This window comes from Sinocyclocheilus anshuiensis, unplaced genomic scaffold (genome assembly GCF_001515605.1).
Source record: "Sinocyclocheilus anshuiensis isolate Anshui unplaced genomic scaffold, SAMN03320099.WGS_v1.1 scaffold311, whole genome shotgun sequence".
Taxonomy (NCBI): domain Eukaryota; kingdom Metazoa; phylum Chordata; class Actinopteri; order Cypriniformes; family Cyprinidae; genus Sinocyclocheilus; species Sinocyclocheilus anshuiensis.
The window spans coordinates 717,008-740,429 of record NW_015549606.1 but is presented as its reverse complement, the minus strand read 5'-3'; the positions used below and the strand labels follow the sequence as shown (position 1 = coordinate 740,429).

The window sequence follows — 23,422 nt, the reverse complement described above, 5'->3', positions numbered from 1 at the left end:
CAAGTCTAGAGGGAAGAAAAAGAGGGCAGATTTCTTAGGGAAGGTAGATGCCCAAAAAAGTGGGACAAACTCCAAGTTGGGGTCTTATGCTGGTTGCTTACTGTAATGTCACCGCCTCTGAGCAGCATGGGGGAAGACTGAGTGGATTTGCCTATATGGAGAGATTCACGGTAGAATCCCATGCCCTATTTTAGCACTGAAAATTGGTCCATACAACTTATTTAAATAACTTCAGACTGCTGCATCAAAAGCACATCACAAGCTGCAATTGATGTAACAGAACAGTCTGAAGATAAGCATAAAGACACTTAATCAAATTACATGGAATCAAAATATGCATATTTACATATATACCACATATATATTTCACAAATATCACATTTTAACTGATAGCCTGACTATACTACAGTACATTACGATTTGCTAAGGACTTGAAAGGGACTAAACTCAAAGGTGTGGAAGACTTCTGGCCAACTTGACAACTGTGCTGCAGTATTAACATTGTCTCTGTTGAATCATTTATGTTGTTTTTCTCATTTGCAAGATGCATTTAAGTCTGCTAAATGAAAAATCTACTGGAAAAGGCAAGTGTAAAACTTACACACAGAGGAAGCTTGGCACCCAGGAACATTAAACCAAACAGCAAAAATCTGTTTAAATATATGTTATATAAAACAGATGGGCTGTGTACAAAACAAAACTAAACTTAAAAGCAACATAAAAATTAAACAAAACATAAAAGTAACTAAACTAACAACAAATTAAAAAGTAAATAATAGTAATAGATATTTTAGTGTATATTTTTAGTAATTAAAAAATAAAATAAAATAAAAAATAAAATGTATAAAATAAAACTATACATAGTAGTAGTTAGAGGTGTAACGATTCACTCGTTTTCTCAATGCATCGATTACAAACCCTGACGATGCAATGAATAGATCTTGAAACATGGATTTTTGAATCGTGAATTGCCGATTTCGGACAGTAATCGATTTAAAACGCTAAGAATCGAATGAATCGCGATTTCTATAGCAATTCAATGCTTTCAAAGTATATACTAATTAAATTACTACAAGCACGAATTGAACAGTGTTCGTGCCCTCGCATCTCTCCTTCATGCGCTCCACTATTTTACCGCCTGCATGCACAAGATTGCGCTCGTGCTCCGTTCGTCTCACACATTTTTTGAGAAGCTGATGTGTGATCTCTCCTTAGTAGCCTACTCGTGGCCAGTAATGCTAATGTGAAGTAGTTTTACTTTTCTGTAGTTTTTCAATGGCTCTCGGTCATACCGACGACGTCATTACCTGAGCAGTCGAAGGCTGCGCATTTATTGTCAGAAACTATAAAGTATATTTTCTACCTTATTCTGTGCAGAAAATTGAAGTAATTGTTTGTATTAGGCCTATATATATCAATCATAAAATTGCCATTAGGAAACAATTATAGATTACAAATGATTGATTATTGTCCAGCAGTGTATTTGATTTCTTATAACAAATTCAAAGTAAGAGATAAGAAAACAATTTATTGTTTAAAAAAATAAAATAATAATAATACTACATACATACATAAAATTAACACTTAACGTGAAAAACGCTTAACATGGCTTAACGTGGCTTAACGTACCTAAACACCGACAGGGAAACCCAAATTTCTGTCAAACCTTACTTGTAATAAACACTAACTACTGTCAAAATAACAAGCTCTTCTTATTCAGCGTATAACGTGAATATCACGTTAAGTGCTCTCCCCCATTGAAGTCCATTATAAGGAAACCGCTTAATGTGGACACATCGATGAACTGAGAACATTGTAATTTTTTTCAGTTTAATTTTGTAATAAGCATGAAAGTAAAGACAGGTACAGGTTTTTCCTGTCTCAGCTCATTATCTCTAATGATCACGCCCTCGCGCAGAGCGCTATTCGTATGGTAATGATCTACGCGAGCCATTCGAACAGGGTCAACACCCCCAAACAATGGGACAACAAAGCGTTCATTGTCAAGTTTATTGATTTGTCTGCGCTTTTGGATCATAACACGTTAAGCTGTTTCCTTATAATGGACTTCTATGGGGGAGAACGCTTAATGTGATATTATTCACTTTATAAGCTGAATAAGAGCTCGTTCTTTTGACAGTAGTTAGTGTTTATTACAAGTAAGGTTTGACAGAAATGTGGGTTTCCCCGGTCGGTGTTTAGGTCCGTTAAGCCACGTTAAGCGTTCTTCACGTTAAGCGTTTTAGAATGTCCCTATGCCATGTCATGCCATAGCATCATTAAACTAGCATCTAACGGTGGACAAAAGTGTTTTTTTTTCTCTAACCTATATGGTTCTGTAACCATAAAGGCTGCTGTGTAATTTGCCCCCTGGCTAAGCATTTAAAGAATTTAGGGGAAGCATTTAAATAATCCTGTGAATGCACTTAAAGAATGCAGAATCTAATCGTTAATCGAAACGAATTTCGTTGTGAATCGAATCAAATTGAATCGTTCTGAATTTGCAAAAATCGTTCTTGAATCGAATCGAAAACCTATGAATCGTGAATCGAATCGATACGCTGTCTACCCAAAGATTCACAGCCCTAGTAGTAGTTAATAGTTAATTAATATATTTTTATGCCATATAAAGTTGGTTTCTAAAAAAAAATAAAGCTGACCTTATTTTGTGGTGGGACCAGTGGAAAAAAATTAAAATATTACAAATTAAATTAAATAAACAAATAAACAATCAAATAAAGAAAGAAACAAACACACACACATATATAAATGTTATACAAATACCAAACCAATACAAACCAAAAAGTAGCAGATATAATTTTAATTCATTCATAGATTTTTCTGAGCTATATAAAGTTGTTGTTTTTTTTCTCTAAGAAATAACATGAACCTTATTTTATAGTGGGACTAGTGAAATACAATACTGAACTGTTATATAAATAGATAAACAGATGGGTTGTACAAATTCCAAAACAAAAAGCAAAAACACTAAATAAAAGTATTAGATACCACTATTTTATTAATGAATACAAATATTTTTCTACTTATTTCTGAGCCATATAAAAGTTGTTTTAAAAAAAATAAAACTGACCTTATTTTTGGGTGGGAACAGTATAAAAAAAAAACGAACGACTGATTCGACCAGCCTAGCAGAAAACAAAAGAATCCTTATTGTTGAACCCTGCAGTATATTAAACGGACAGAAGAGTCTGCTACTACTAGTACTGACACTTTGGTATGTGTGACCTCCAAATCCCAAGAAGTCTGCTGAGTTTTTAGCAGAAACACTGTGCACAGAATCCTTTGCCTTGTTCCAAACAACTCAAAAGTTCAAACTGAACTCTCAGCGGGCCACAGAGCCAGTAAAAATGAAAGGTGAGTCTGAACTCTGAGCCACTGCTGGGAGAGAAAGGGACAGACGGGGAGCAGTTCTGGAGATGTTATTACACTGCTGAGTGCTTCAGTGACTCGGCTTCAGGCGCGCAGCCGCTGCCACAGTGGGGCCAGCTTGCCTGGATAATGAGCTGCTCGACTGGCTCAACGCTCTCTCGTTCTGTGCTGGCCCGTCCAAACCGAGCTAACGTCAGTAAAACCTAATAAATGCAGAAAGATCACTCACACAGCCAGTCAACCAAGGAGGACAGGTCTCGGAAAACTCGACAGCAGTGAAAAATGAATGCTAGACAGGCTTTACACAGGCGATGTCCTCTACAATACAATGCCACTGCCCTAGAGCGGGGTGAACCTTGAGAGGTGCACAACTGTTCGAAATGCGGTTTGATGGATGTTGTATAGGATCTTAAGGAGTGGAAGAGCCCCGCGCCTGCTCCTCGTGCACCTTCTGTCTCGGGTCTAGCCCTGCTGCTGTAAAGCTGTCAGCTCTTGTCTGTTTATCTGGCAGAAAACATACCGAGGCCCAGAGCTCAGCAAACACAGCACTTTATTATAGATGCTTCACCTTGAATACCTTCGGGAGAGCTCTGTATCACGGCTGCACGTCCCACAGCTGCCAAAACAACCATACTCACTCCACAAGACTAAGCATCATTTGCATGGTAAATGCGTAATCAGCATCATTTGGGATTATGTAGCCTGGCACATTCACCTCGGCTGAACCGCACAAAACAGGTGTTGCTGGATGCCCAGATGTGTGGCCCTTCAAACAAAAGGCAAGCAAAAATGGGTCAATACTGAAATCAATTCTATGATTTTACACTAAACTGAAACACTGCTATATTCGCTAGATAACACAGGCCCGTTTGAGAGCCTTTGACCTAATTCTACCACTAGTGAGGTTTTGCATTATATTTACCAGCTTTTCTGTTTCTGGATGAGCATTATTGTCAAATACAAAATATGCTGCAAATGTTAGGGGTCAGTAAGATTGTTTTTTTTTTTTATGTTATGCTCAACAAGGCTGCATTTATTTGTTTAAAAATACTGTAAAATCAGTAATATTGTGAAAACTTATTACAGGTTTCCTATTTTAATATATTGTAAAATGTCATTTATTTCTGTGATGGCAAAGCTGAATTACTCCAGTCTTCAGTGTCACATGATCCATCAGGAAGCATTCTAATATGCTGATTTGATTTCTTCTTATCATCAATGTTTAAAATAGTTGTGCTGGTTAATATTTTTGTGGATATTGTGATACATTTTTATGCATGATTTAATAAATAGAAAGCTCAAATGAATAGCATTTATTTGAAATTTACTTGTAAAATATCACTTTTGGTTAATTTAAGATGCCCTTGTTTAAAACCAGTTAAACTCTGCGGACCCGGATACGGGTCCAAAATGGTAAGCCTTGTTCGGAAACTTGATAGCGCGGCTAGCATTATGATACACTGTTTACTGACAGAAAAGTACAGTACATTATTTCAGTGAATATACAGTGAATATACAGTAAATATAGATGGATTATTACAGTGCTGTGTGGATGAACTGATATGTGTTTGTTTGACGCTATGAATGTTACAGATAGCTGCCGGTTAGCAAATTAGCTCCGCTCTGGACCAGGGATGATGCAACCTTGTTGTCATGGAGAGATGCTGGATACAGGAGTGAGTCAACTGATGAGGTGAGAGATGCTGTGAAGCAGTATCCCAATACAGAATGCACATAAATGGAATGATATAAAGCTGGAGGATATGGATTCTATTTTAGAATGTGATAGACCAGCTATATTTCATAATGTAGACAGTCTTGTGCATCCTGAAATAATTCAACTGATTGTAGAATAACACAATATGTGAAATTTGGTCCAATTCGCTTGTGCCATTTTGTATATTACTACTTAGAAAAACATAAAAATGAAACATAATTCAATTAATAATCAATTAAAGTGCTTATGGCACAGAGTAATGTAGGATTGTGGGGTTAATGTGTTTTATAAAGCCTGTTTTTGCAAAGGAAACTCACAATGACACATTTCGATGCAGCGATAGACATTCTGACTCGCTTCACAAATAATGTAGTAACTCCTGTTTAGAAGCTGTTATTTGAAAGATTCTTTTTTCTGGTACGTTTTGGCATCTAGTGGCATCAAACAAAGTAAATTGCAGAGAGTTGTGCCTAATAGAACCTGAATTACAGATTTTCAAAAAAATACTTAGTTTTAAATCTCCAAAAGCGCCTATGTTTTTTTTGTGTTTATAGTAATATTTGAAAAGTATATAATGTTATTTATAAAGAATTACACTCATATTTTGTAGTTCAAAGGGTTTTCTTTACAATGAAACCATTTTTTTTTTCATTTCCTCCATTGTATGTGTGCAGGGTAAACATTTGAATTTGAGTATGTTAAATTTAGGCGAAAATACCAAAAAACGCCCCGAGCTTAATTAATAAAAGTATTAATTTCTTTCTAACAAACAAACAAAAAAAAGCTTACTGACCCCAAACTTCTGAACAGTGATGTATATTCTGATGCATTTCACTTCTCATCCTGCTGGCATATCAATTATAAAGGTGTAGATCACTCTAAAATTTCAATTCTGTCCTCAATTATTCACCCTGATGCCGTTCCAAATGCTCATCATACAAAATGACTCTATAACTATAACCAGTGGAGTTGTATGTATTACTATTAAACTACCTTTATGTCCTTTTTGGAACTTTTGGACCCCATTCACTTTCAAAGTCACAAACAAAAACAACAAAAACATTTTTGTGTACAATCATACAAGCAAGAAATAGCATAAGGGTGAGTAAATGATTACAAAATATTATTTCGGGGGTGAATTATCCATTTAATCTGAAAGTTTCTGAAACATTGATGCTGGTTTCTAGATGGTCCAAGCTGGTCAAAGCTGACAGACCATTTTGGACCAGCAACAAACCAGCTTTGATGTTCTAAAATAGCTTAAGCTATATTTTCCAGCAGGGCTGTTGTAAAATTAATTCAAAATAGAGTGCATATTTGATCACAACTTCATATGCCATCCCGATAAGCGCAGTGTACTGTACTTCCTCTCCCTCTGTCTGCCCTTTTCCTGCTGTTTTCATTCACAGGGCAGACAGGAACGAGACATGAGCTCATCACATCCACTTTGACTCGTGCTTCAACCTGGGAGATGAAGAAAGAGCTGACATCTAAACAGACAGTGTGCTGTGAGCAGAATTAAAATAGTTTCTGCCTCTTGTCTCTCTAGGAAACATCATGGCCCTCCCTCCTCCCAGCTGTCCCCACTGCAAAACCTAAAATTAAACTTTCAAAGCGCATTGCTACTGCTCATCCAAAACTGAAGCAGGCTGAATTTTGTTACACTCAAACACCAGATGACAGTAAGTACTATGGGTCACTTGCAAAACGTTCCCTGAAATAAACTTGTCTGAAGACCTCAAAATGATGTGCCAGAACTGATAAACACGCAAAAACATTTATCTATTTATAATGAAATAAGAAACATTATTTTATTATATATCAAAAGTATGTTTAAAAGTCATTTTTACAGATGAAGTCCTGATTTTTACAGGCAACAGAGTTAAACACAAACACATTTCTGGTTCTAGTCTGGTGTTGATGAATGTTTTGCTGAACCTTTTTAATGGAGTTTTAGGGGTACATGCGACAAAAAAAAACAAAGAAAAAGTTGGGAAACACCATTTAAGTCTTTCACGATGAAGCACTGGTTAAAAACAAACAAGTACGGGTTTTACTGCTCAAACTGGAAGCATAAATCCTAAAAAACCAAATCAAGCACAAATGTTGTTTTCGTTACACATCAAAAAAGAAGACGGCTGTCTGTTTCTTGGCAGCTCCCTCTTGAGATGACTATAATTAACTAGCAGGAAGCCAGCTGTAGGTCCTTTATGAGAAAGCTCTGCATTACTGTGAAGATTCAAACTGGATAAGACGGGAACAACAGCCATAAGCAAATGCTGGGTGAAAACATGGGGTTTACAGACTTCAAATGGAAGCAAAGAAAAAGAAGCAAAATGAGAATGGGCCCTAATTTGACATTGAATTGCAAAATCAATTGTAAAATGGATTAACTTCATGTCTGTTTAATCATATTTCAATAAGATAAATAATTTGCAATTAGGTGGCATATCATGGAATTAATTGTATTTAATCAACTGACACCCTAATTATTGCATACCTGTAAGTACTACATAATCATACAAATATAATTTATATTTAATAAAAAAAAATATTTAAATGCTTTAACATTTTGCAATTTCATCATTTTTCTTTTTTTTTTATTTGTAAGTATCATTTCTCATTTCTGATCAATTGACAAGTTTCATTTAACTTTAACATTCATTGAATTGCAAAATCAATTGTAAAATGGATTAACTTCATGTCTGTTTAATCATATTTCAATAAGATAAATAATTTGCAATTAGGTGGCATATCATGGAATTAATTGTATTTAATCAACTGACACCCTAATTATTGCATACCTGTAAGTACTACATAATCATACAAATATCATTTATATTTAATAAAAAAAAATATTTAAATGCTTTAACATTTTGCAATTTCATCATTTTTCTTTTTTTTTATTTGTAAGTATCATTTCTAATTTCTGATCAATTGACAAGTTTCATTTAACTTTAACATTTAACAACAAGGTTGTTGCATAGCTCACATACTTTCTTCAGGATTTTGAGATGGGAATAAGTGTTGACCATCCTCTAGCTACAGTATGTATTCACATTAGTGGTCGACCGATATTGTTTTTTTGACAGCCGATGCCGATATCTTGGAAAGCAGGGTGGCCGATGGCCGATATAAAGCCGATATAATTGTATTTATTTTAATTCATATTTAAGAAATGTAAAATAATTTGAAAATGGATTAAAAATAAATTTATAAATTTTCAAATATCGGCCGATATATCGGTCGACCACTAATTCACCTAGCTGTGCTGATTAGAGTATTTATATTCTAATTCTTAGGCAATCAACATAAAAAGCAGGGCATTATTCTATTTCCCCCAAAAGTCAATTTTCTGACCATGAATTTCGAGTAGCTTTTGAACCAGAAACGCTGGATTCAGCACTCCGTTTTTGAGCATGACAGCCTATCAATAATGTAGGCTAAAACGCTTCTAGACAGCAGAAGAGGTTTGAAAATTGGCTACATTACCTCTTGCTCCCAAATGTAGTATTAATGTGTTCCAATTGGACTGCAAATACACTGTAATCCTTTCTAAATGTTATTATAAATATTACATATGCATGTGTTTTTTTTCTGATCTGGTAGGGTCCTTCCAACAACACTGAACACCATTAACCCCATTAAAAAAATTATATTTGACATTTTTGTTTGCTCTGGTTTTTAGAAGAAAGAAATGCATAAATGTTTGAAACAACATGAGAGGAAATAAATGATGACGGTATACATTCTAGGGTAAAATATTCCTTTAAGCTTGCACTTGGAGAAAAAACTAAAACATTGTTATAGGTGTAAATAGTTTGAGAACTACTGCTTTATTCAAAAGAAACACCCTGGAGCGTGACATTATATCCTGTTGCTCATATTTATTGTGGTGTAATTTTGCATGCTTAAAATCTACTGTGATTGGAGTAAAAAGAATTCTGGACAAAAGTGGAGCTCGTTCTTTTCCTGGTCTTCCTTCGTGTCCTTCCTTCCCTTCTTTCCTCATACATGCCCTCGTTACATCATATGCACTCGGGGCAACCACATTGTAAGACGTTTCACACACTTCAGTAGGATTCCCTCTGCTGCTCTAATGGCTTATCAACAAAGACGTAGGGGGTGATCAATTCTAACATGCCTTACGTAATGAATTGCTAATGAATGATGCTCATGTGAGAGCATGTGGAACTGCCAGTCACAAAAGGAGCTTCACGGTTAACTGACTAAAATGTAAAGTGCTTAGTTATGCAAGTCAATATGTAAAAGGATCACACTGTCCAATGTAGATCTTCAAAATAAAACACCAGACGGCATCTTGTACAGTAAATATTTGAGCTAAATAGCAGTGATTTGCATTTCAGGAAATCTTCCATCTTAATAGTCCTATACGCAATTATACAAATTGAAAAAAAAAAAAACATAAAACAAATGTTTATTATGAAGACTAATCAAAACAGCAGCCTAGAAAAGCTATTTTATTCTGCAGAAGACATGTACAAATTTTACAAACTGCTATGTTGCCCAGCCGTCTCTCTGAATTATGCAGAATTTTCTCTAATGAAATGTCTCATAGAGATGATTAATCATGTATTTCACTTCATTTTCTAATATTATAATCACTAAGTCATAGTCACAATTTAGTTTATTAGTAAGTGACAGCTGTTAAGAACAGCTCCGTTGTAAAAAGGCGTAATTTTATACAGTTTGCCATTTTAATCTTCACAGCGGTTTCTATTTAAGGACATATTAGCGGCTGATGACAAAACGGCAGGTGGGGAAAGTGAGAGGAATGGGGATGCCACTAAAACCTAATAAACAGCTCCACAGGCCAAGAGAAAACAAGCTGTCTGCAGCATACCAAACACGCTTCCTTTACAATCTACATCCCTGAGAGAGAAAAAATTGATATGGCATTAGACATCCATCCGCTGACCTTTACATCAGGTCTACCAACCTCTGTAGCTGCCAATAAGCACGGAAATGAACACAGAAGTATCTCTGATGACCTGTAGCTGCTCCAAAGCTTATTAATGGGGGAAGAAGAAGAGGAACACAACCATTTAAACAGCTTAATTAAATAGTTGACACAAAAATGAAAATTCTGCTCACCCTCTGGCCATTCAAGATGTAGGAGTTATTTTTGTTGTTGTTGTTGTTGTTGTTGTTGTTGTTGTTGTTTCATTGGAACAGATTTGAAGAAATTTAGCATTACAGAACTTGCTTACCAATGGATCCTCTGCAGTGAATGGGTGTCATCAGAATAAGAGTTCAAACAGCTGATAAAAGCATCACAATATTCCAGAAGTAATACCAAATACCAAACAGTTGTTTCTGGCTAAAATAGGAGTCCTATATCCATAATATTGCTTTCTGCAGTTAAAAAAAAAAAAGGTTGTCTTGTCTGAATCAGGAGAGAAATATGCACAGATCAAGAACAGTTCACAAGCGAAAACAAAGCAGTTCTAAACAAATATTTCAGTGAAATTTGACATTAGAGGACAACAGGGGGTGGACTTTTTGGTGACCGTGATTTCACCAAGTACAACATGTTCCTGGATCAACATCCTTGTTGATCCTGGAACAACATTCCAATTAATATATCAGAATTGAGCACGGCGACCGGAATTTTTCACTAGAGGAAGTGTTATTAGGAACTATGGACTTGTTTTTTGGCAAGAAGCGACAGTTTGAAGTTAAAACACCTTGATGCATTTGTTGCTTACAAACAACTTTTTGCAGCTTTTCACACATTTCACAAGGCATAATTGATGGACTGGAGTCATGTGGACTACTTGTGAGTTTATTGTGATGATTTTATTAGGTGTTTGGGCTTTCATTCTGACGGCACCCATTCATTGCAGAGGATCCGTTGGTGAGCAAATGTTGTAATGCTAAATTTCTCAATACTAAATTTACAAACTCATCTACATCTTGGATGGCCTGAGGGTGAATAAATTCTCAGCATATTTTCATTTTTGGGTGAGCTACGCTTCTTTATATGAAAGGAAATGACTGAAATTAGTTATGGGCTATACTGTACATTTTACTGATCACACTGCAAATGCTGGAACACTGAAAAGTCCAGGAAGCCTCATATAAATCACAAAATCAACTGGCTAATCAACTTGGTTTCTCATGGGATTTTAGAAAAAACATCAACTAAAAGGATTAGACCCATTTTATCCTATTTTAATACTATACTTTAACACAAAATTATATCACTGGGAAACAGGAAAATATGGAAATAATTCAAACAGTTCAACCAAGCATAAACTGAAGTGAGAAGCAAGCAAGCTAGAATTTAAATTAGTTAAACACTTTTAATATAGATTTTTTCCCCCCTAAGGACCAATTATATTGTTAGCAAAGTTTAAAAAGCATCGCAGAATTCAAGTTTCAAAGCCCTTTTCCCATGTCCATTGCATTTGAAATGAGAAAAGAGTGCTATCATGCACTTCTCAGGTTGCAGGCTTGCTGCAGGTCAAATATAGTTTTCAGCTGTTCTATTGTTTAATAACTCTAAGCTCTTAGCAAACATTACATTGTGAGAGGTTCACAAAACAATCTGTGCTGAAAACGTGTCGTTTCAGGGGACATACAAGCTTAGAAGTTCATATAACCGAGGACAAGATGTCAGCTGGGAAAACTGAAAGGTCGATGAAATGCTCAAATCAATGGGTGATACACATACTCACGGTAAGAACAACAAATCGATTACACAAACCAAGAATTCATAAAACAGCAAATTTTCACATTTGCTATTTATGAAAACAGCATATTGTGGACTCATTCACCACTTTCTGTGTGGCAAGCACATCTCAGCAGGATTAAATCCATGCGATGCAGAGCACAGCTTAGCTCAGGAACTTCATCCGACAAATGCACAGGATTCAGGCTAAGCAAAGGAGCATCTGACGAAAGAAGCATGTGAGCTTTAATTATCAATGTGGAATCTTGTGTATCCAACAGGCTTCAGTCACATTACTGATTTCAGTCAGGCATCTATAGAGCTGGATGACAGCATGGACAGAGGTGCTGTATTATTTAAACAATCTTCAGTCCCTTTCCCACAAACCTACTCTAATTTTTATTTCCTCAGCACTATACGAACCCACCAGATACCAGCAAGCTAATGCAATTTTCAAAATAGTTGCCGCTAGCTTAAATTTAAATTCAAGACCCGTGCTTAACATACTATGCCAATTCTGATCAGGGATTGTTGAGGTTAAACTATATGCCTGAACGCATTTTTATTTTTTTCCACTAAACCAATTTACTCTTGCAATTACATAATTATTATACATTCACATTATTGAGCAATGGATTTGGTTATACACTACCATTCAAGAAATTAATATTTTTATTCAGCAAGGACACATTAAATTGATCAAAAGTGACAGTAAAGGCTTTTACATTGCAACAAATCTATTTCAAATAAATGCTGTTCTTTTAAACTTTCTATTCATCAAAGAATCCTTCAAAAGAATACTTTTTATTTTTAAATAAATCCATTTTAAATTTTAAATTGTAATATTTCAAAACATTACTATGTTGCCTATATGTTTGGTCAAATAAATGTCTAGATTTAGAGAATCTTTTAAAAACATAAAAAAAACTCAATCAGTAACACTTTACAATGTGATCATATTAGATATTGCATCATCTACTATGAGCTAACGATGAACAACAATTTATTACTGCATTCATTAATCTAGGTTAATTTATAATAGCACTCTATTTCATGTGTGTGAATACAATACATTGGCATACATTAATTTATACAACTTGACATGTTAAAAATGAATTTGTACATGCAAAAATTAACAGTTGTAGGTGTTATTCATTATTAGTTCATGATACCTAATGCATTGAATCTTATTGTAAAGTGTTACTGTTCATTCTTAAAATGCTTTGCATTGGCTAAGCTCTTGTAGTTTTACATATTCATTATTGTGCAATTCACTATCCGTAAGCCTATAAGTAAAACATTCAGCCATTAAGGCACTTTAAAAGACTCTTTAGCTTAAGCATCATTATTATTTAGACAGATGTTTGGTGAAAATTAAACTCAATACTCACACATCAAGATGTTAATGTACACACACAACTATTTAAATGGCTACCCAACATGCACACTGCCGTGTTTCTCCAAAGCACAAATGGCAAGGGGTCATCTCTGTGATTGACGGTCATTAGGAGTTAACAAGGGCTTCCCCGAGCCCTCTGATCTCACGCTTAGCAGAAAAGAAGGTTCAGCTATAATGACAGAAAGCTTTTTAGGACTGATCAGTCTCTGCAGGCGCAAAGTGACAAGCCGTAATCCTGTGCACTCTGTGCAAGTTGCAACGCTCTGAGCTAAGACAGCGAAGACTAACCATTCAGTCATGAAATACCGAAAAACAAGTTTCCTATTCACACATAGTAGATATAATTGGGACGCAAGCTAAAACACCCAGAGGACCAGGCAGTTATGTAACTAAAAGAACTTGCCATGCCGCTCTGAACTAGACGAGCAGAAAATGGACTGAAAGGAATCTGGGCCTGAGCTTTAGTCTTTATCAGAAATGAACACTTTGATTGGGCTGCGTTCATTTGGCTTCTAGCTAAAAAATCGGTCCGTTTGAGCAAACAGAAGCCCCTCAGGATTTTTTTTTTTCCCAGACGCATGTGATTTGTGCACAACAGTGGTGGAATTAAAGACAGGATGGAGCACACAGCTAGGTACAGTCTGAAATTTAAAGTGCGTCGTCCGTTGAGATCCTAGTTGAAGCTCTTCAATCTGCCAACGTCAGAGCTCTTGTTGAGCCTGTCATTTTGTCAGACTAAAACCGGACAAATGGAAACTCTGCAAGACTTCCCATGAATATTAGGCTCACATGCAAAGGAATGGATCACTGCCATGAGGGTGTAACCTGGAGCATATGTTCAGATCTTAAGGCACTAAAGGTGTCACCAGCAAAATTATCCTCAGTGTGAGGACAATTAGCAGCTAAAGTCCAACAATTAGAGTCCAAGGAACATTCAAGCAACTGTCAGTCATGCATTCAAACAAGCCCCTACCTTGCATCCAAACATAAGAGAGATGGTGCTGTTGGTGCATGCTACTTTACAGTGGCACAACATTGGCGAAAAGCAATCCAAATTTTTGATGCTGGGAGACATTCCCTCTGCGCCCGGGCACTTCAATCCATCAGCGATTGAGGTGCCGGCCAATTGCTTCCACGAGCGCTGGCCGCTGCCTGCTCTTGACGTGCACCCTCATCTCTCGGCTCGGTCCGTGGCAGGGGGAGCAGAAGCGGCGTGATGCCTTCATCCAGCGAGCCCTTGTCAGTTGAGTCCACCGCTCTTCCGTCCTATCTCTTTGCTTGACTCGACTCGATCGGCCCGACAGATTAAAGTGCTCCCGAAGCGAGCTGCACTTCAGGGAGCTCTGGAGAAGCCATGCTGCCTGCCGTGACCAGGGGGTGGGAGGAGGAGGTGCAGGAGGAGGGTTAAAGGGCAGCAGAGTGTGCAGGGTCTAGTGTCACAATGTGAAGGACTCTGCGCGATGCATTAGTGCTGCTGGGCTTCCACCTGCTGCAGAGGAACCGCTGCCATGACTTGGAGGAAAGAGGAGCAGAATCGGACGCTCTCCTACTCAACTATCCAAGCAAGATGCGGCGAGCGACACAGAGAGAGAGAGAGAGGAGAGGTAAGCAGGCTGGAGGGGGAGGGGCGAGCAGTAGCGTTGAGCTTATTACACAGTTCACTAGAGAGAAACTGAAGAGTTTCTGAGTCGAAGGTTGCAGCGTGCGGACCGGGAGAAGGGGATAAAAATTATCCGGAATGTTCAGAGGTGAAACCGGGGGAAGCAGAGACTGCTTTCTCAACAGATTTACAATCACAAGGACAACAGAGGAGGGAAGATATTGAATCAAACAGCAGCTAGTATGACCTCTGATGTGCAGTTATGAAATCTGATCTCAACGAACAATACGCCAGTGAAGTTATAAACTTGACCTAGTTTACCATACACAAGGATATGTCATGCATTCCCATGTCAGTTCAATCGCCCAACCTATTGTTTTCTTGAGTAAAAGTTCTAAAAGTGAGAGCAGGGTCTAAAATTTACTAGAATTGAGAAAATGTATCTGCTTAAAAGTCAAAGTCACTGTGTAATAGGGCTGCACTATTATGACAAAAATCATAATTGTCGATGACATAATTTTTACCCCACGCAGTGCGGTTACAGTATTCACGTTTAAACAGGTTATAACAGTATTAAGGCCTTTTCACACTAAATTCGTGTGAATGTTAGGCACAATTATGCTTTTGAATCAAAACAATAGATCCCGTAGGGTCTATTCACACCAGGTGCGATCATTCGCGTCACAAAAAAAGTGAGGATTTTTTTTCGTCCTGTGTGTCAGTTTTTTGCCTGTCGCTCCGCAATCAAACTGGCCGTCCAATTAGATTTGAGCTTAGATCACGTGTTGCACAAAAAAACTAAACTAAGCAAAACAAACTCTGAAGTTCTTGTTATCATTGGTATCTGAGAACAGATTTATCACATGCAGAGATATTTACTTTAATTTATGCTAATTAAATTACACATTCTCTCAAGAACTCAAGACTGCCTCACCCCCCCCAAAAAAATGTATAAATAAATAAAATAAATAAATAAATCAATATATATATATATACACACACAGTATATATATATATATATATATATATATATATATATAAATAATTCAGGCATTCTAGATGAACTTCTGATGCTAATTTTCCCACTATGAAAAAAAAAAAGATGAGTCATAACAGTTGTCTTCTTTAGTTAGCGGCCTGTGCACAATTCAAATAAAATATATTCTATCTCTTACATCAGCAAGGGCCAGACTATCATTTTGCAACTCGATTCAAATCAATGTAATGCTGCTCTCTATAAAGCTTTTATGTACTCAACAAAGTCGCATGAGTTTGAGTTCATGATTCTGGACTCTAAGAGAGTAAGAGAAACCCTGAAACTAGGTGGGAAAAACTCTTAAGATAACATGTAGAAAGAAAAAAACGCATCTCAAGCACGCAGAACAACATAAGTGGACTTTGAACGATTAAATTGCCGCTTTGAACGATTACGTAATTGTGGCATTCATAATTGTAATCGCGATTAGATTTGATTAATTGTGCAGCTCTACTGTGTAACTTATTGTTTACTGCACAAGTTTGTTACGGCTTCTCTGGTAAAACTGCACATAAAATTGTGAATGTTTTCGTATTTTCTTGTCTGGAGCCTAACAGTAGAAATATCTGTGGGGTGTTCTGGAGAAATATAACCCTGAAACTAGGGGTGCACAATTTGGGGGGGAAAGATCTATTATTATTATTATTAACAGCAAATATAATTATTAAATAATAAATAATAAAATAATAAATGTTATTATTAAATAAAAATATTAAACAAAATAACCCTGCAAAAAAAAAAAAGCGTATTTAAGATAAAGAATATAACAATTTTATTGTACAGTACAACTGTAAAATCACTATACTAATATTTATGGCTGCCATCATTTCTTAATTTTCAAATGTTAAACCATTGAACTTTTATTTTGATGGAAAACCACAGGAAGTCATTAAGGGTGTGTTCACACTTGTCATGTTTGGTTCAATTAAAACAAGCTCTGCTGTGATTGCTCTGTTAGTGCAGTTCATTAGAGTAAATGTGAACGCTGCCATCCTGAACCCTGGTGCGCACCAAACAAGCGGACCGAGACCGCTAAAAAGAGGTCCCGGTCCGTTTCCAAACAAACTCTGATGTGGTTCAAATGAAAGATGAATGCAACACGGTCCAAATACTTCTAAATGAACCAAAAACAGGATGTAATGACAAGATGCGCCGCTATATGCGACATGATTTGACGACACGGAGTATCCCAAAAAAAAAAAAAAGAGCAGATTGCAAACATGGAGCAACGAGGAGGTCAAGTGCCGTTTATGAGGTCTTTGTGAGTTCGCAGGTGGTAAAAATAAAATCATATGTACACCCAACAATGGGCTTGCTTAATCCAGCAGATGGCATTAGGTGTATTCAACTTAAAGCATGAATATACTTTGATGTCATACACCAATCGGTCTGCGCAGCGCCGCTTTCAGCCGAACACACCTATTGTTTGGGGAGTGATCGGTATAGTTTCCATCATGAAATATATGTTATTCAGCCTGACCAATCAGGTTGTAAACGTATAACTATGCCTTTAGGTTCAGTATCTTTAGGTTCGCTGTCAAAAATGCCAGGGAGAACGCTAAGCGGACCAGGACCAAATGTATCGTTTTCTTAACCAAGAGAACCAAACTACAAGTGCGATGTATTAAACAAAAATTAATTGCGATAAATGATCAACAGATCCTGAGTTCATTGATAAATATCCTATCTTGCAAGATGTGCTTCTTTTACACCGAAAGTGAAAGTAAATAGGGGGTGCTCATTCAGAATGATAGATTTATAGAATAGATTTAAATACTCTGCATATTGATAGCGGCTCCCTGATGCGCGAAAATTATATGCATGATTAGAATGTTTGCGGGAGCGGACAGGATTAAGAAACAGTCCCGCCCAGGGTTTTAATACAAAAACGCACACAATCAACGTAGAAAGCAAAAGCCTAATCCCGGACATTTTGAGCAAATTAGAAATGGACGCATTTTTTTTAGGTCCAAAAAGAGGACATGTCCACAAAAAAGAGGACGTATGGTCACCCTAGTTAACTGGCTCTCGTCTCTCATTCGGCTTAAATTCATAATGTTCCCACACCAGAGCTGAAGATTGCGGCTTTAAAAACACTTTATAGCCTAATGCAGTGGGTTCACTCCTCCTCTTCATCTGTGTGTGTGTGAAGATGCAGACTGAGCCCCACCTCTGCCACAGAGATGAATATAATCATTATTTTAAAAATGATCAGTCGCAATATATTGCAGCACCAAAAATGATCGCGACAGGCCTACATAGAACTGAGCTGCTCTGAGACACTGAAAACACCCGATCGTGAGCTGCTTGCGTGTACAAGAACACAGTGCTGTGCTTCCTCCCAAACCTGCAGCAATACTTTTACAGAGGCCATTACAGGTTAATTTTGGTATTTCGAGTGACATTGTGGAGGTCCTCCTAAATTATGAAGTATGAGTTTATTAGCAGCTTGTAATAAATCCGAGTGTGATAATTTCTCCTCTGCCCCTCCTCCCTCCTGCCCCCCTGCCACACTACATCATTTGAGCTGTTACATCATCAGAGTGCAGGGAGGCATGCAGATCCCAGACTACTACAGCACAAACACACACGCACATAAACCTCACTATTAGGAACAAAAGCTGCATGTGTCACAGGACATGCCAGCTTCATCTAGCTACTGGAGGAAAACCCGGAAAATCAACCTCTCTTCATTATACAGCAACATGCTGCTTATTCCATATAGTAATACTACTACTATTACTAAACCAATTATGTTTTTAACCAACAATTTCACATTACAAAATACAAAAATTTCATTTTTTTTGTTCTAGTAATGTGACCACCTTAAAACTAAACAGAAATAACTAAACAGAATTTGCATTAATCTGTTTTCAGAATATTCAGAATATTCATATTCAGAGCCACATTATTCACTAAATACAACTAAATTAGATTAAATATTGCTACGATGAATGAGCATAATAAAAGACTACATAGAGAAAGATAATGTCTTGTTAACGGCCAAAATATATTAAGAGCCACAGTTTCCCTGCTAAAAATATTTCTGTGGTTTTTACGCATTAAGAACAGAACATCATCCAATCCCATCTTCAACAAAGTGATTTAATCTGTCAGCGTGACTAGTGATATATACAATGACTTTTGGAGGAGTTTCGATCCAAAAAAAATTATTAATCCAAAGCTGAAGCTTATTATTAACTTCTAAATCAATCCTTCCCGCTGAGAGTTTCAAGGAGAAAAGAACGATTTGTACGTAGATCCATAAACTTGGCTTGGTGTTGAAGCATTTCTTCAAGCAAAAGTTTGTGTATTGCTGTATGCTCAGCACTTTCTGAGAACAATGAGGACTTCTCTCCTAATAAATTGTGTACGCAGGCTGATGCTAATCATTTGACTGCCTTGCAGAAGCTCTCAGAAAATATCTAGATGGCATACTGCTGAATTCCCACAATACCATCAAAGAATCAGATACCAGTAAGACTGAAACTGTGTGTGCAGAGAGAAACTTGTCTCTCATTGGTCTGATGAGTCTTTGTTCCAGCATTCATTTCTGCTGAAATTTGTCTTTTAATACCTGGATGCAATCTTTTCCATAAAGAGAAAAGGCTATGTGATGACATGGAAGGAAAAGTTACCAAACTACAGAAAAGTTATCAAGGTGATGACGGATATGGTAATATGCCATATGGCCCCATATAGCTCAGAATATATTCCCTGAAGGTGAAGACATTTTACAAGCCTGAAGTGTCATCATAATCGGTCTATAATATGGGGCAACTTTGTTTTTTTATTGTTAACATTTTTGTAGTCCCAGCCCTAATAAATATAGTGCAGGACCTCTCTCTCTCTCTCTCTCTCTCTCTCTCTCTCTCTCTCTCTCTCTCTCTCTCTCATATATATATATATATATATATATATATATATATACAGTACTAAATGATAATATTATTAAAAAATTAAATTAAATTAAATTAAAAATAATAATAATAATAATCACACAACTGACATTTTTTTCATCCATGTTCTAATTTATACAGTTCTGTTGTGCAGCATTTTATTTGACAAAAAAAATTTTTGTTGTAAATTTGTATTTTCATTTGATAACATTTTTAAAGATTGGGCACATTTTTTAAGTTTTATTATATAAATTAATTATTTTATTGGACACCATTTTTGATGATAAATTTGTAATTAATACATAAAATAGAAAATAAAATAGATTTGGGGGCCCTAAATTAAAAGGAAGCTACTCTGTGAAGTCAATCTTGAACAAACAGGTTATCTTTACATTCATTCTCAAGGTCTAACAAGCATGTGGATAGCATTTCCTTTCCCATTAATGGTAAATTAATAATGTGACAAATATTGATATTGTATGATATGGACAAAAATTTTGATTGTGATAATATTTTGGCCATACCACCCACCCCAAGTCCATCATGTATAACTGATGAAATAGTGTCAATGCCAGCATTAACACAGCATTAGCTGAATAGAGCAGTTAGATTATGTTTAATTAGCAGGATTAAGTTTGATTACAGTGGGAGTTCATTCTTAATCATGGTTTTATTTAGGGTGGGTTTAGTTTCCATGTGTGGATGGATCCAATGAGCTCTGAAATATGGAGTATCTGCACTCACTGGACTTAAGTGCTATGATGACACACAGTGGTCAGATGTTACGGTCAGACACAGAAAGCACAGCTCATTCTGAGGAAGAACAGAAATGTATTCAAACACTGTATATCCAAGTATCATGGTATTTAGGTGTTACTTCACATATCCATGTATTTCTATCTCATACTCAGTCAAACACATTGTCATATTACTTTTTTATGTAAGGGATCCAGGTGACTGGGGCCATTTATCTTCTCCATCATATCCTGACCGAGAATGACTGGAGGAACTGAAGTGATGAGACCAGGTCTGAAACAATCCAATTATGACACAGCTTTGACATTAATGAAACAGAAGACAGAGAGATTTAATTCAACAGCACTCATAAATAATTGATATAACATTAAGGTGGTGAAGGAGCATGTGAATATCTAAGACAGAGTAGGGATGTGCAGAATTACATATTTTCAAAATTAATTAGTCAGTGATTTGTGTGAACGAATAGTCGATTAATCGGTCTTAAGGAGGCTCTGTATAATTAGGCTGATGTTGGGTTCACCTGACTGATCTGACCAGTTTCTTACAGGCGATGTTTCTTGCATTCAAAAAGACCTCGATTGGGTGCAATGAAATGGAATAGAACAGAACAGAGTCTCGAGACTCATTTATAAATGAGCCGACACACCAACCTAACCTTAACAATCATGGTGGGTCGCCTAAACAATATCAAAAACTCAATATTAGACTATTTGGACAACTTGTTGACCATGACCATATGCAATTACAAAAATACACAAAAAAAAAAAACGGTAACACTTTACAATAACGTTTAGTATGCATGATTAGTGAATGCAATATTATTACTAAATAAATATTTTTTTAAATGAACATTAACAATACTTTCACAGTATTTACTAATTAATGTAATGTAGATTAAAATTTAGCATTCGAAGTTGCTTGAATTAACATACTTACAAAAAGTATACCTCTAACTGAAAATGAATTTATATCAATTTTATATTAGATTAATAAATGTTTATTACAGGGTTATTATAGTTCACTAAAAATAAAACAAAAAACAATTTCCGTTACTTGAAATAAAATAATGTTAACTGAAATAAAATCAAATGATAAAACATTTGTTTTATTTAAACTTTATTTCTCAATTTCATTTCTCATTTTCATTTAATTTAACTTCATTTACTACAATAACTAAAATTAAAACTGAAATAAAACAATGTAGACATATTTATACTTTCAACTGACAATTTATACTTACAAAATCTTTCAAATTAAAACGAAAACAGAAAATACGCTTTAAAAATTAGTGTAATTTTACCTGTAAAATATTGTAAAACACTACAAAAAAAAAAAAAAACTGTTAATAGGTTTAACAGTAAATTCCTGTACTATATACAGGGGAAAACGGTAAAAGGTCTACCCAAACATTTCATGTGATTTTACAGTAAAATGCGGTTAATTAACAGTTTTATAAGTAAAAAGAACAAAGTAACACATAATTTATGGTCAAAAACTGTAAACTGATATTTCTAGAATTACGTGTGACACTCCACATTGTGTTTAAATAATCATGTTTCTTAATTTTTTGTTATCAGATATGTAAATTAGGGTTTTATGTTACATCTTGTTGTATAATGAAAGTCTATTGCATTATTTAAGTGGTTTTTTTACTACCACAGCTGCCAAATGTATTTTGTAAAAACTACAGCTTTTTTTTGTGTATAAATGTAAACCAATTCAAAATATCAATAATAACATTAATAGCATCTATAATAGTGTATCAATGACACAAAATTTTTTTTAATTCAAACTCATTGTAAATTGTTACCAAAAAGAATTATGTAAAATATTATAGCAGTGCATTGGTGAGATGTCTTGGAAAAATGTAGCAGCAGAAATAAATAAAATAAAAACTGTTCTAGAAAAGCATAAAGACGCAAAAAAAAAAAAAAAAGGCCCATGAAGAACATTTGTACCAACTCAACAGTCTGAATATTAACCTCAAGGGAAGACCATCTGTTAACTACAATCAAAAAAAGACTGCAGCTCAGCAAGCAGCTAGATGTGAAGAAACCAACCCTTCAAAACAACAGAAATACACAGTTTACATACCTTGCTGGAAAAAAATAATAAATACAAGGCATATAATTACACGTCTGTACTTAGAAGACCCAGAATGAATATATAGGCCTGTTAAAATAGGTAATCGATGGCACCGGCATGGCATTTGACACTGGCTGCAGGGATGAGTTCTCAGCAGGAAATCATTAGGATTGACAGCTCATCAGGCTACTTCGATTTATTGAGCCACACGTAAGCCTGTTAACACTCCAGTACAGGATATACCTCGCAGGGGAAATACCTCCCGGGTTCATTTACGGCCATCTAGACAGCTATAACTGGAAACATCACTTCAAATTTTAAATGGAAGTAGCGGTCCCTCTTTCATGACAAGAATTAGATTATTCAGTTCAGCAAGTATCTGGCTTCTCATGTTCCATCTTCTTTGATTTTCAGCCCACAGCAAGGTATAGAGTATGTTTAGGGCCTGTCTGCATGACTGAATCTTCCACACGGATGGTCCCGCCCTCCCTGATCTGCAATCTGTCACACTGCCTCACACAGACGAACTGTTGCTCTTGCACAGCCACGTGGGAGCTCTCTGGGATAGCCCTGGCAACCTATGGCGACAGCTCTGGAGGTATCAGTGATATATAAAGGCCTCTTTCTTTCGTACAATGCACAAAGAGCTTCAGTTCCAGCACTTCTGGAAGAAGATGAGGAACTCCCCTCTGTGGACAAAATGTGAAGCACAGAATCATTTTGACAACTACAACTTGTTTCTCTCAGGGAAATGCAATGAATCTGGTTAAATGCTTTGTTTTAACAAACAACTTTGAAAAACTAACCTGTGCCATACTTTATAGACTCTGCAAATGGCAGAAA

General features: G+C 36.1%; 1 protein-coding gene across 12 annotated transcripts in view; it reads right to left on the bottom strand.

Moving 5' to 3' along the window:
- The window catches only part of dlg1a (discs large MAGUK scaffold protein 1a), a 124,708-nt gene that overhangs the window by 71,388 nt on the left and 29,898 nt on the right, over positions 1-23,422 (bottom strand). The window contains exon 1 of one of the 12 annotated variants that reach the window (XM_016447829.1): positions 14,174-14,791. The exons of the other annotated variants lie outside the window; for them this stretch is intronic. Within the exon in view, the coding sequence (XP_016303315.1) occupies positions 14,174-14,275 (102 nt within the window). The 5' untranslated portion in view covers positions 14,276-14,791. Of the gene's footprint in view, positions 1-14,173; positions 14,792-23,422 lie in introns of those variants that run through there. 12 annotated transcript variants of the gene reach the window in all.